At 50.1% G+C, this 14,493-nt stretch overlaps 1 protein-coding gene across 2 annotated transcripts in view; it reads left to right on the forward strand.

Annotated features, from left to right (window-relative positions):
* The window catches only part of CEP63 (centrosomal protein 63), a 117,769-nt gene that overhangs the window by 72,914 nt on the left and 30,362 nt on the right, over window positions 1-14,493 (forward strand). For both annotated transcript variants that reach the window (XM_063915558.1, XM_063915559.1), the window contains 2 exons: window positions 8,149-8,346; window positions 11,625-11,711. In XM_063915558.1, the coding sequence (XP_063771628.1) occupies window positions 8,149-8,346; window positions 11,625-11,711 (285 nt within the window). The remainder of the gene's footprint in view (window positions 1-8,148; window positions 8,347-11,624; window positions 11,712-14,493) is intronic.

Here is a 14,493-nt window from a genome sequence, read left to right on the forward strand (position 1 = left end):
CGGGAGTAGGAATTATGAGTAGCAGAATAAAAGGTATAGTCACGAGCAGATGGGTCTTTTATCCTCCAGGAGTCATAGAGAAGCTGGGAACGCATGAGACGGAGGAGGGATCTGGAGCGGAGGGAGTCCGACGGGGAAGCAGTGGGGGGAGAGGGAGAGCGGTCTACCTGTGGGTTTAAAACGGAGTTAAAGTCCCCAGCAAGTATGAGGTCGCCTTGCCGGACTCGAGTAAGGAGAGTATCTAGCTTTGCAAAGAATCGTTCCTGTCGTTGGTTAGGGGCATAGACGTTGGCTAGGGTACAGAGTTTGTTATTAAGTTTCCCCACCAAGACAAGAAACCGGCCATCCGGCATGAGAATCTAGAAGCTCAAAGGTGAGGTGGCGGGCAAATAAAATCGCAACCCCCCGTTCTTAGCCGAATGGTCACAGGCATGGAAAGAATCAGGGTATGGTTTACATTGCAGCGTAGGATGGGAGTTATGTAGGAAGTGAGTCTCCTGGAGAAAGACCAGGTCGCCTTTATGGAGTTTAAGGGAGACAAAGAGCTTACCTCTCTTTTGAGGATTATTCAAGCCCTTCACATTAAAGGATAGTACCCGGAGACCCATGGGCAAGCAGCAAAGAGGTAGGCAGAATAGAAAGAGCGGAGAGCACTGAAAGTAGAGGAAGGAGGAAGAGAGATAGAGAAGAAGGATATAAAGCGAGAGACGACGTGGTCAGAAGGGAGGAAGGAAAGGAAACCGGGGGGGAAGGGAGGGTGGTTGGTCATCCGGCAGTAGGGGCCAGGACCGATAGTGCTGACAGGGGAAGGGATACTAGGTGTCGGGAGGGCACCTAGGTCAGCAAGATGGCACAAGATAATGGATCACAAACCACATAGCGAGGGGTAGGAAGTAAACCTCCCCTGGGAGGACCTGAGGGAAAAGGCTGGAAAGAAAACAGGGACAAAGAACAGATAGAGCGCCAGCTCCAGAAAGGAAGGGAGGGGCAGGGGGTAGAGAAAAAACAGAATATCAGTTTTCAGCATATTAACATGTCAACAGTGTAACATTTTAAAAAGAGGTAACAACGAAACAGTCGAGAATCAACTAAGGGGCCGGGAAATCAGGATACGGGAGATCTAAAGTGAAACAACTCCCCATGTAGGGGAGAGCGACCAGGAAAGGTCGACATAATTATATAGAGAAGGCATTAAATTAGAGAGCTGAAAGTCCATCAGGGAACTGGAGGTGGAGCTGGGGGGATGCAGAAGTTGGGACCGTAAACCACTCAGATCGAGGGGGCTGAAGCGGGTCCCGCTGTGTCCGCGGCGGCAGGCGTTGAGTAGGAATATCCTGTTCAGCGGTGTGGATACCCAGCTTGGAGAGCAGCGTTTGAGCCTCGGGTAGATTCCTGGCCGTGAGGAGCTTCCCTTGGTGCCAAACCAGGATACGGAAAGGGAAACCCCAGCGGTATTTAACATTATGACGGGAGAGCAGGGAAGTGACGGGTTTGAAGTCTCTACGTTTGGCCAGGGTGAGCGGGGATAAGTCCTGAAAAATCTGCAGGGGGGTATTCTGGAAAGTCACAGACCCCAGCCGTCAGGCTTCTCTCATAATGGCCTCTTTCGCAGTGAAGTAATGCAGTCGGAGGATGACATCCCTGGGCTGGGACGAGTCTTGAGAGCGAGGTCGCAGGGCTCGATCTAGGAGAAGATGTTCTTCAGGGGTGACAGGTGGGCAAAGAGGCGCTTAAGGTAAAGGTCAAGGTGAGTCGCCTCGACCTCCTCAGGAATACCCGGATCCTCAGGTTGTTTCTCCTCGCCCTATTGTCTTGGTCCTCGTGCTCCTCCCGCAAGTGGGCAACATCTTGGCGGAGTTGATGGAAGTCGGTCTCGACCGTTTGCTGGAACGACACCACCTCTTCCACTCGTCGTTCAAGTTGATCGGTTCTGGAGCCAATGTCGGCAATATCGGATTTCAGGGAGTGGAGAGCCTGGACAGAGGTTTTAACATCCCGCATCTCCTTAAGGAGGGAGAGAAAGTCCCTGCGGGTAAGGGGTGTGAGGTCGTCGTCTTCGGCCTCCGAGTCGGTGGGACCATGGGGGGGTTCAGGAGCATCAGGCCTGCTCTTGGCCGGGGTGCTCTTTTTAGTAAGGACTGGTGTGAGGTCGGACCCCTGTGACTTTTTGCCACCCCTGGGCATCGTGACATATGAGAAAGGGGGTGGACAGCAGGGTGGGAAGTAGAGATGGCGCTCCAGCAGTAAGGCTCAGGACCAGGGGGGGTAAGGCGGGGGCCCTAGAGAGGCGCCATGACGTGGCCAGCCGAGCAAGGCGGGCGGAGCAGGTCCGGGGAGTCTCGGCAGAGAGGGGGGCCCACGTGGTCCCGGAGAGGAGCCAGACAGTCAGAGGACGTAGGAGGCAGGGCTCTCTGGAGGACCACCCCTGCTTAGGAATCGCAGAGATGAGCCCCGGACACGGACCAGCCAGTGACCGGGGCAGCACCAGGACCAGGCAGCAGAGGAAGGGGCGTCTGTGCTTATTAGCAGTAATGCCCCCCCCCCCCCCCCCCGGGGACCGGGAGCGGCAGGAGGCCGCAGGGAGGTGCAGGAGCGTGCAGGGCCAGAGAGGGAGCCGAGGCCCCCAGGCAGAGTATAATGTGGGCTCCGTAGAGCTGCAGCGGGGAGATCTCCAACGCGGGGTGCTGATCCGCAGGAGTGACAGAGAGCGGGAGCACAGGGGGATGGGGTCCGGCCAAGTAATCTAGGTAGGGCCGGTGCAATAGTAGAGGCCCACGGAGCCAGCCCCAGGACAAGAGCTCGGGAGGGACGGGCTGGTGCTTCCCCCGGCGCTCCAACCAGGGCCCCCGGCGGCAGGCGCCCACAGGGAGGGAGTGTAAGGCCGCAGTGGGGAGAGAAACGTCTCCGGGCAGAAGGGCGGCTCACCTCTGCTCTATGCGGCGTCACCCGGGTCGTGCGTCTCCCGCAGCTCCCCCCGGCTCACGAGGTCAAAGATGGCCGCCGGGACTCCGGACTCCCCGCAGCCGCGTTCGGCCGCTCCTCCAGCCCCCCCTCCCCCCGAGCCCCACCAGCCACAGCGGTCCCGAAGAAGGGGGTCCGGGCACAGACGGCAGGACGTGGGCCCCCGGCAGGCTCTCCACAGGCAGGTACAGTAGGCGGCCCGCAGCGCCGGACCGAAATCGAGGCCCCGGCGTCTGGATGGTGGACAGGACGCATTCCGCAGAAGCCAGGAAACCGGCTCTCCGATTCCGCGGCGCTGGTCCACCTCTGAGAGGGGGATCACTGGAGAGCAGGGGCCAATGTTTAGGAGGGATATAGGGCATGAGGGGAGAGGCACGGAGGAATTATCTCCCCAGCCGCAGTGGAGCTCCCCGTTCGTGCTGCCAGTCCGTTCGGCCTCCAGGCCACGCCCCCAAAGGTGAAGTTTTATTTGGGGAAGGTCTCGCGGACCTGGTTGCCACAGCTACCGCGGGTAAATCTACCTTTTTGCCTTTTGTTCCCCCACAGCAAAAGAAAACTCTACAGTATCAGATGCAGTCCTTTCGGTCGCGTAAGTCCAGAAGAGGTCGGGGCTCATCTTTCCTCGCCAGAGGTAAGGGTAGAGGAAAGAGAGCGCCTGCTCCGGCTAGTTCCCAGGAGCAGAAGTCCTCCCCGGCTTCTACTAAATCCACCGCATGACGCTGGGGCTCCACTGAGGGAGTCCGCACCGGTGGGGGCACGTCTTCGACTCTTCAGCCAGGTCTGGGTTCTGTCAGACGTGGATCCTTGGGCGATGGATATTGTATCCCAAGGCTACAAACTGGAATTCGAAGAGGTGCCCCCTGCCGATTTTTCAAGTCGGCCTTGCCAGCTTCTTCCCCAGAGAGGGAAGTAGTGTTAGCTGCAATTCAAAAGCTGTATCAACAGCAAGTGATTTTCAAGGTTCCCCTAGTTCAACAGGGGAAAGGGTACTATTTGACCCTGTTCGTGGTCCCGAAGCCGGATGACTCGGTCAGACCTATTTTAAATCTAAAATCCCTAAACCTGTACTTAAAAAAGTTCAAATTCAAGATGGAATCGCTCAGGGCGGTGATCTCCAGTCTGGAAGGGGGGGATGTTATGGTGTCACTCGACATAAAGGATGCATACCTTCATGTCCCCATATATCCTCCTCATCAGGCGTACCTGAGATTCGCTGTATTACCAGTTTCAGGCGTTGCCGTTTGGGCTTTCCACTGCCCCGAGGATTTTCACCAAGGTGATGGCGGAGATGATGGTGCTCCTGCGCAGGCAGGGAGTCACAATTATCCCATACTTGGACGATCTCCTGATAAAAGCAAGATCGAGAGATCAATTGCAGAAGAGCGTGTCGCTCTCCCTGAGAGTGCTACAACAACACGGTTGGATTCTCAATCTGCCAAAGTCACAATTGATTCCAACGACTCAACTATCATTCCTAGGCATGATTCTGGACACGGAACAGAAGAGGGTTTTTCTCCCGGTGGAAAAATGCCCAGGACCTCCAGAACATGGTCAGAGACTTGCTAAAACTAAAAAGAGTGTCTGTTCATCAATGCACTCGAGTTCTGGGGGAAATGGTGGCAGCCTACGAGGCCATCCCCTTCGGAAGGTTTCATGCAAGGACTTTTCAATAGGACCTCCTGGACAAGTGGTCAGGGTCCCATCTACTAATACATCAGAAAATAAGCCTGTCCCCCCCGGGCCAGGGTGTCTCTCCTGTGGTGGCTGCAAAGTGCTCACCTTCTAGAGCAGAGGTTCTCAAACTCAGTCCTCGGGGGCACACACAGTGCATGTTTTGCAGGTAACCCAGCAGGTTGCCAGGTGTATTAATTACTCACTGACACATTTTAAAAGGTCCACAGGTGGAGCTAATTATTTCACTTGCGATTCTGTGAGGAGACCTGCAAAACATGCACTGTGTGTGCCCCCGAGGACCGAGTTTGAGAACCTCTGTTCTAGAGGGTCGCAGGTTCGGCATTCAAGACTAAGTTCTGGTGACCACGGATGCGAGCCTCCGAGGATGGGGAGCTGTCACACAAGGAAGAAGTTTTCAGGGCCTATGGTCAAGCCAAGAGGCTTGTCTACACATCAACGTACTGGAATTGAGGGCCATATTCAACGGCCTACGACAAGCGGAGAATCTTCTTCGCGACCTACCGGTTCTGATCCAATCAGACAACGTCACAGCCATGGCTCATGTAAACCGCCAAGGCGGGACAAGGAGCAGAGTGGCAATGGCGGAAGCCACCAGGATTCTTCGCTGGGCGGAAAATCACGTAAGCGCTCTGTCAGCGGTCTTCATTCCGGGAGTGGACATCTGGGAAGCAGACTTCCTCAGCAGACACGATCTCCAACCAGGAGAGTGGGGACTTCATCAAGACGTTTTTACAGAGATAACAAGTCTTTGGGGAATTCCTCACATAGACATGATGGCGTCACGCCTCAACAAGAAGCTTCGGAGGTATTGTGCCAGGTCAAGGGACCCTCAGGCAGTAGCGGTGGACACCCTGGTGACACCTTGGGTGTTTCAGTCGGTCTATGTGTTTCCCCCTCTTCCTCTCATCTCAAAAATATTGAGAATCATAAGACAAAAAAGAGTGAGAACAATCCTCATTGTTCCAGATTGGCCTCGAAGGGCCTGGTATTCAGATCTTCAGGAGATGCTCACAGAAGATCCATGGCCTCTTCCTATCAGGGAGGATCTGTTACAATAGGGGCCCTGCGTGTTCCAAGACTTACCGTGGTTACGTTTGACGGCATGGCGGTTGAACGCCGCATCCTAGCTGGGAAAGGTATTCCGGAGGAGGTCATCCCTACTCTGATAAAAGCTAGGAAGGAGGTGACGGCAAAACATTATCACCGTATCTGGAGGAAATATGTTTCTTGGTGTGAAGCCAAGAATGCTCCTACGGAAGATTTCCATCTGGGCCGTTTTCTCCACTTTCTACAGACAGGAGTGGATATGAGCCTAAAATTGGGCTCCATTAAGGTACAGATTTCGGCCCTATCTATTTTCTTTCAGAAGGAATTGGCTACTCTCCCAGAAGTCCATGACTTTTGTAAAGGGAGTGCTGCACATCCAGCCTCCTTTTGTGCCCCCTGTGGCACCCTGGGACCTTAACGTGGTGTTACGGTTCCTGAAGTCTCACTGGTTTGAACCTCTTCAAACGGTTGAATTGAAATTTCTCCCTTGGAAGGTGGTCATGTTGTTGGCCTTGGCATCTGCAAGGCATGTGTCTGAATTGGCGCCCTTGTTGCAGATTTCTAGATTAGTCATGTGTAAAATGGTTAGTATTCCTGCTATTACTGTGACCTTGTGCTTACAGTGCATCCGGAGAGTATTCACAGCTCTTCACTTTTTCCACATTTTGTTATGTTACAGCCTTATTCCAAAATGCAATAAATTCTAATTTTTTCCCCTCAAAATTCTACATACAATACCCAATGACAACGTAAACAAAAGTTGTTGTTTTCTTTAGATTTTTGCAAATTTATTAAAAAAAAAAACTAAGAAATCACATGTACATAAGTATTCACTGCCTTTGCTCAATACATTGTTGATGCACCTTTGGCAGCAATTACAGCCTCGAGCCTTTGTGAATATTATGCCACAAGCTTGGCCCACCTATTTTTGGGCAATTTAGCCCATTCTTCTTTGCAGCACCTCTCAAGCTCCATCAGGTTGGATGGGAAGTGTCGGTGCACAGCCATTTTCAGATCTCTCCAGAGATGTTCAATCGGATTCAAGTCTGGCTCTGGCTGGCCCACTCAAGAACATTAACAGTGTCTTGCTTAAAGATGAACCGTCACCCCAGTCTGAGGTCAAGAGCGCTCTGGAGCAGGTTTTCATCCAGGATGTCTCTGTACATTGCTGCATTCATCTTTTCCTCTATCCTGACTAGTCTCCCAGTTCCTGCCGCTGAAAAACATCCCCACAGCCTGATGCTGCCACCACCATGCTTCACTGTAGGGATGGTATTGGCCTGGTGATGAGCGGTGCCTGGTTTCCTCCAAACATGACGCCTGGCATTCACGCCAGAGAGTTCAATCTTTGTCTCATCAGACCAGAGAATTTTGTTTCTCATGGTCTGAGAGTCCTTCAGGTGCATTTTGGCAAACTCCAGGCGGGCTGCCATGTGCTTTTTACTAAGGAGTGGCTTCTGTCTGACCACTCTACCATACAGGCCTGATTGGTGGATTGCTGCAGAGATGGTTGTCCTTCTGGAAAGTTCTCCTCTCTCCACAGAGGAATGCTGTAGCTCCGACAGAGTGACCATCGGGTTCTTGGTCACCTCCCTAACTAGGGCCCTTCTCCCCCGATTGCTCAGTTTAGACGGCCAGCCAGCTCTAGGAACAGTCCTGGTGGTTCGGAACTTCTTCAATTTACAGATGATGGAGGCCACTGTGCTCATTAGGACCTTCAAAGCAGCAGATATTTTTCTGTACCCTTCCCCAAATTTGGGCCTCGAGACAATCCTGTCTCGGAGGTCTACAAACAATTCCTTTGACTTCATGCTTGGTTTGTGCTCAGACATGCACTGTCAAGTGTGGGACCTTATATAGACAGGTGTGTTCCTTTCCAAATCATGTCCAATCAACTGAATTTACCACAGGTGTACTCCAATTAAGCTGTAAGACCATCTCAAGGATGATCAGTGGAAACAGGTACCTGAGCTCAATTTTGAGCTTCATGGCAAAGGCTGTGAATACTTATGTAAATGTGATTTCTTAGTTTTTTATTTTTAATAAATTTGCAAAAATCTAAAAAAAAAAATCTTTTTTCATATTGTCATTATGGGGTTTTGTGTGTAGAATTTTGAGGGAAAAAATTAATTTATTCCATTTTGGAATAAGACTGTAACATAACAAAATGTGGAAAAAGTGAAGTGCTGTGAAAACTTTCCGGGTGTACTGTATCTCCAGAAGTGTGCTATCCATGTATTGGTTGTCTGATCTTTCTGAATTTGCAACTATGCACCAATATTCTTCCATTGTCTAGAACGTATAGGTTGATTAAATGGGTTCTGTTTAAATTGTCCGTGTGTGTGTGTGTGTTAAGAAAAATGGGGCAGGACTTATGTAAGTGATGGTATGGAGAATATTAGTGCTATATATAATGTACTACATTATTGTGTTGTCTTCTGGCAGCTGAAGAGTCAGCTCTCCCAGGCGGAGCTTTCATACAGCAGTGTCCTGGATGGGATGAAGAAGGAGGTTTCGCAGCTGACTCAGGAGCTGCACCAGCAGAGCATAGGTATTGCATCTTCCAGTAATTCAGCCAAAGACTGGGAGAGGAAGCTTAATGCTGAGAAGGACAGAGCTGACCGAGAAGCTGCAGAGCACAAGGTAGGAGCAGGTGTGGAGGAACAAAGTACCTGTGGCTACGTACCATAGATAGTCCTTTGCTGAACTAATACTAGAGCATTAGGCCAGTACATTTATACCTCTTTCACACCAAATTATTATTTGGTACCTGTGCATTTATACCTCTGTTACACCAAACACTGTTCCAATCCGGGTCAGTCCTGAGACAGACCCCGTTCACACCACGGCTCCGACCCAGGTCGGCACACACGGTGCAGTGTTAACTGTTCTGCCGGCTCTTGGAGATGAAATCATCTCCGAACGCCGGTGATACGGCTCTTCCTATGCTGTAAACAGGTCCAGGGTCAGACCGTTCACACTGCCTCATTACACGGGTAGTCCCTGTGTCCCACACCAGTCATTACCCGCATTGGATTCCCAGTTTTTTTTTCGGTGACCCTTTCTCACCGTGCTGCAACCCGGGTTAACCCGGCAATAACGTGTGTGGAATTGGTGGTGTGAAAGGGGTATAATATTACGTTGTATTTGATGGCTGCTCTTAGCAATGTCATTCAATAGAACAATAAACCTTGAGGAGACATAGGGCCGGATTCGTTTAGATGCAGTGATTTACCACGCCAGGAAATGGGTAGTAGCCTTGGGCTTTAAAGCCCGGGGCTATGCAATTACAGCCACTTCTCCTCATGGAGTAAATTATCTGCTACGCGTGTTAACCCATGGAATCCAGGATAAGTTCCCGGAACTATAAGTTAACATATCTGCGGAACCAGCAATCAGAGCATTTAACTCGAATTTCTGTTTAATCCCCCCCTTCCTTAAGCTTGAACAAAAATCTGCAGTAAATGCAGCCTGCGGGCTGCCGCGGTGTATTATTGAATATCCCTGACAGATAATTAGTCCATGGTAATTGACCGCAGCTAATTGAATCCAGCTGATGAATAACAGTGACATGTATGGGATGTATCCATAAAGCTCTGAGAACAAGCACATTGGAGGAAATTGCTGCTCTGTAATGCCAGAGGCAGTGATGGGTAATGTAATCTATTATTATAAAATTGGAAATTAAAAACATTAGGACAGCACATTTGTGGCGCATGCGTGCACATTACACCTAACAGTGCACAGTGCACACCAGCTCTCACTGCGCATGCCGTGCAAAGACGTGACAGCAGAGGAAAGGGAACGGGAGGTTGTATTAGGGAGGGGGCAAAGGAGGGACGATTGAAGTGACAAGCAGATGTCGGCTCTAGTTTTGTTGCGTAGTATATTTTAGACATCATAGAAAAACAGCTTTTTCAGAAGACTAAGGGGTATATGCAATTCACGGCGAATCGCGGCAATTTTTCGCCGTTTTTTAATTCGACTCAATTCGACAGGTGAATTCCGGCAGGTGGCTGCCGGAATTCACCATATTCAATGAAAAACGGATTCGACAGACCCGCGGGCGAAAATCGGCCGATTTGGCGGATTTTGCCGCGATTTTAAAAAACGGGGAAAAACGGGAAAAACCCGGAAAAAAAAATGGCGTGGGGTCCCCCCTCCAAAGCATAACCAGCCTCGGGCTCTTCGAGCTGGTCCTGGTTCTAAAAATGCGGGGAAAAATTGGGCAGGGATCCCCCGTATTTTTAAAACCAGCACCGGGCTCTGCGCCTGGTGCTGGTGCCAAAAATACGGGGGACAAAAAGAGTAGGGGTCCCCCGTATTTTTAACACCAGCGTGTGTCGACGTATGGAATAAAGTTTTACTGTCACGGTGTGTGTGTCCTGTTTTTATTTGGGTATTTTTTTCCCAGTAGTACTACAGGTACCAGCGGGCCCGTTTTTCTCCCGCATGCTGGTACTTGTGGTTCTCCAAGTACCAGCTTGCGGGGGAGGCTTGCTGGGACTTGTAGTACTGCTGGAAAAAACAATATTCTTTTCATTATCACAAAAGGCTATCAGCCCCCCCATCCGCAGCCCATTGGATGGGGGGGGACAGCCTCGGGCTTCACCCCTGGCCCTTGGGTGGCTGGGGGGGGGGACCCCTTGATTGAAGGGGTCCCCACTCCCCCAGGGTACCCCGGCCAGGGGTGACTAGTTGGGTAGTTAATGCCACGGCCGCAGGGCACGGCATAAAAGTGACCCCCGGCTGTGGCATTATCTGTCCAGCTAGTGGAGCCCGATGCTGGTGTTAAACATACGGGGGACCCCTACTCTTTTTGTCCCCCGTATTTTTGGCACCAGCACCAGGCGCAGAGCCCGGTGCTGGTTTTAAAAATACGGGGGATCCCCTGTCAATTTTTCCCCCGCATTTTTAGAACCAGGACCAGCTCGAAGAGCCCGAGGCTGGTTATGCTTTGGAGGGGGGACCCCACGCCATTTTTTTAAAGGATTTTACCGTTCCAGCAATAAAAAAAAATTATAAAAAAATAATATTTTAAAAAATATATAAATAATATTTGTGCCTCCAAAAAAAAAAAAAAAAAGTACCTAATCCCTTCTAATATAAATATATATGCTATTCCTAAAAAAAAAAACACCAAAAAAAACATGTTTAAATTTTTTTTTATTGTTTTCACCCTCCAAAGTGTGGCGGATTGAAAATGACGAATTTGCTGTCTAAAAGCACTGCTGTCGAATTTCCAAACTTGAATTGAATATGCTTTTGTCGAATTGCAGCACTTGTATCATTGCAGAAAAGTCGAATTTGCAAAAAGTCGAATTTCAAAAAGTCGAATTTTGAAAGTCCGTTTTTTGGTCGGAAAGCACTGAATTGCATAGGCGAATTTTTTTTTTTGGGCGAAAATGACCCGAAATTCGACAATTTCGGGAATTCGACCGCAATTGCATATACCCCTAAAAGTCCCATGTGTCAGGATTAAAAAATAGCAAGCAATAGCTATACTGTATGGAAGAAAGCACTAAAGGGGAATGACAAAACTGTGAGCTTGGTTTGTGTTGTTGTGCGTGTATTTTGCCAGTATGTACTGTACAAGTATTTACAGTCTATGTAGAGATTGGGAAGCACGTTGGCATTGGTGGTGTAAGGGATGGGGCAAAGGTTTGCATCTTCTGATGGTAAGAGTTGGTTAATAAGAAATACATTTTTAAAACGTGAGATTACTATATCTTGATCAAATATACATTATCTCTTCATTTTCTGTAAAGACACGGTATTGTATAGTTGCCCAGAAGCTTGTCCACATAGATTTGTGGAGTGAACTGCTTGTGATTCTAGTAGGTGGTGGGAGGTTTGTTGGGTAAATATGGCCCTAGTATTACATTACCCTTTGATTTCTAACCCCTATTATGCTTTTGCAGGTTTCTCTTACAGCATTGGAAACCTTACAAGCAGAGAACCGGCAGCTGACTGAGATCCTGGAAAAGCAAGAGCCGGATGTGCGGCTGGTAAGATGGGGACACCGATATACAATACTTTATGTTTGTTTGACATCTCTAAATACTGTATGTTTTGTGGAGAGCAAGTTTTGAGGAAAATGTAAGGGACTGCAGTACAATCTAAAATATTTATTTTTTGTTTTAAACTGTTTTCCTTCTATTTCTCTAACGTCCTTGAGGATGCTGGGACTCCGTAAGCACCATGGGGAATAGAAGGGCTCCGCAGGAGATAGGGCACTTTAAGAAAGCTTTGGATTCTGGGTGTGCACTGGCTCCTCCCTCTATGACCCTCCTCCAGACCTCAGTTTTACACTGTGCCCAGAGCAAGATGGGTGCACTGTAGAGAGCTCTCTAGAGTTCTCTGCTTGAAAGCATTTTTGTTTGGATTTTTCTTCTACTTTTTACTACTTTTTCTCTGACGTCCTAGTGGATGCTGGGGACTCCGTAAGGACCATGGGGAATAGACGGGCTCCGCAGGAGACTGGGCACTCTAAAAGAAAGATTAGGTACTATCTGGTGTGCACTGGCTCCTCCCTCTATGCCCCTCCTCCAGACCTCAGTTAGAATCTGTGCCCGGCCAGAGCTGGATGCACCTAGTGGGCTCTCCTGAGCCTGCTAGTAAATAAAGTATTTATTAGGTTTTTTATTTTCAGTGAGATCTGCTGGCAACAGACTCACTGCTACGTGGGACTGAGGGGAGAGAAGCAAACGTACCTGTTCACAGCTAGGTTGCGCTTCTTAGGCTACTGGACACCATTAGCTCCAGAGGGTTCGAACACAGGCAAAGGTCCTCGGTCGTCCGTTCCTGGAGCCGCGCCGCCGTCCCCCTCGCAGAGCCAGAAGATCAGAAGTTGGTGATGAAATCGGCGGCTGAAGACTCCTGTCTTCATTAAGGTAGCGCACAGCACCGCAGCTGTGCGCCATTGCTCCCACTGCACACCACACACTCCGGTCACTGTAGAGTGCAGGGCGCTGGGGGGGGGCGCCCTGGGCAGCAATAAGAATACCTTTGGCATAAAAAAAGACACATAATACAGTCTGTGACTGTATATGTGTAAAACCCCCGCCATTTTTTAGTCAGAAACAGCGGGACAGAAGCCCGCCACTGAGGGGGCGGGGCCTTCTTCCTCAGCACACCAGCGCCATTTCTCTTCACAGCTGCGCTGGAAGGACGCTCCCCAGGCTCTCCCCTGCAGTCTCCTGGCACTAAGAGGGTAAAAAGAGAGGGGGGGGGCACATAAATTTAGGCAAAAGGTGTATTGATACAGCAGCTATTGGGAAAAATTCACTTCTGGTAGTGTGTATCCCTGTGTATATAGCGCTGTGGTGTGTGCTGGCATACTCTTTCTCTGTCTCCCCATAGACCTTGTGGGGTCCTGTCCTCAGTCAGAGCATTCCCTGTGTGTGTGCTGTGTGTCGGTACGGCTGTGTCGACATGTTTGATGAGGAGGGTTACGTGGAGGCGGAGCAAGTGCAGATAAATGTGGTGTCGCCCCCGTCGGTGCCGACACCTGATTGGATGGATATGTGGAAGGTCTTAAATGACAATGTAAACTCATTACATAAGAGATTTGATTATGTTGCTGCCGGGGGATAGCCAGGCTCTCAACCCGGGCCTGCCCAGGCGCCTCAGAGGCCGTCAGCGTCTCAAAAACGCCCACTATCTCAGTTGGTTGACACAGATGTCGACACGGAGTCCGACTCCAGCGTCGACGAGGATGAGGCACTATTACAGCCCAAAATGACTAAGGCCATCCGATACATGATTATTGCAATGAAAAATGTATTACACATTTCAGAGGCTGACCCTGTCCCTGACAAGAGGGTAAATATGTTTGGGGAGAAAAAGCAGCCAGTGACTTTTCCCCCGTCACATGAATTAAATGAGTTATGTGAAGAAGCGTGGTCTTCCCCTGATAAGAAAGTGGTGATTCCCAAGAGAATACTAATGGCGTACCCTTTCCCGCCAACGGATAGGTTACGCTGGGAATCCTCCCCTAGGGTTGACAAGGCCCTTACGCGCTTATCTAAAAGAGTGGCCCTGCCGTCTCAGGATACGGCCGCCCTAAAGGAACCTGCGGATAGGAAGCAGGAAAGTATCTTGAAGTCTGTGTATACACACTCTGGTACTCTACTGAGACCGGCTATTGCTTCAGCTTGGATGTGCAGTGCTGTTGCAGCATGGACAGATACTCTGTCAGAGGGGTTGGATACCCTGGACAGGGATACCATATTGCTAACACTTAGCCATATTAAAGACGTCGTCTTATATATGCGGGATGCCCAGAGGGACATTTGCCTGCTGGGCTCTCGAATAAATGCAATGTCCATTTCTGCCAGGAGGGTCTTATGGACTCGGCAATGGACAGGGGATGCCGACTCTACAAAACACATGGAGGTTTTGCCTTATAAGGGTGAGGAATTGTTTGGGGACGGTCTCTCGGACCTCGTATCCACAGCGACAGCTGGAAAGTCGACTTTCTTGCCACAGGCTTCCTCACAGCCTAAGAAAGCACCGTATTACCAAATGCAGTCCTTTCGTTCTCAAAAAAGCAAGAGAGTCAGAGGTGCATCCTTTCTTGCCAGAGGCAGGGGTAGAGGAAAGAAGCTGCACCATGCAGCCAGTTCCCAGGAACAAAAGTCCTCCCCTGCTTCCACTAAGTCCACCGCATGACGCTGGGGCTCCACAGGCGGAGCCAGGAGCGGTGGGGGCGCGTCTCCGAAATTTCTGCAACCAGTGGGTTCGCTCACAAGTGGATCCTTGGGCTATACAAATTGTATCTCAGGGATA

This window comes from Pseudophryne corroboree, chromosome 4 (genome assembly GCF_028390025.1).
Source record: "Pseudophryne corroboree isolate aPseCor3 chromosome 4, aPseCor3.hap2, whole genome shotgun sequence".
NCBI lineage: Eukaryota > Metazoa > Chordata > Amphibia > Anura > Myobatrachidae > Pseudophryne > Pseudophryne corroboree.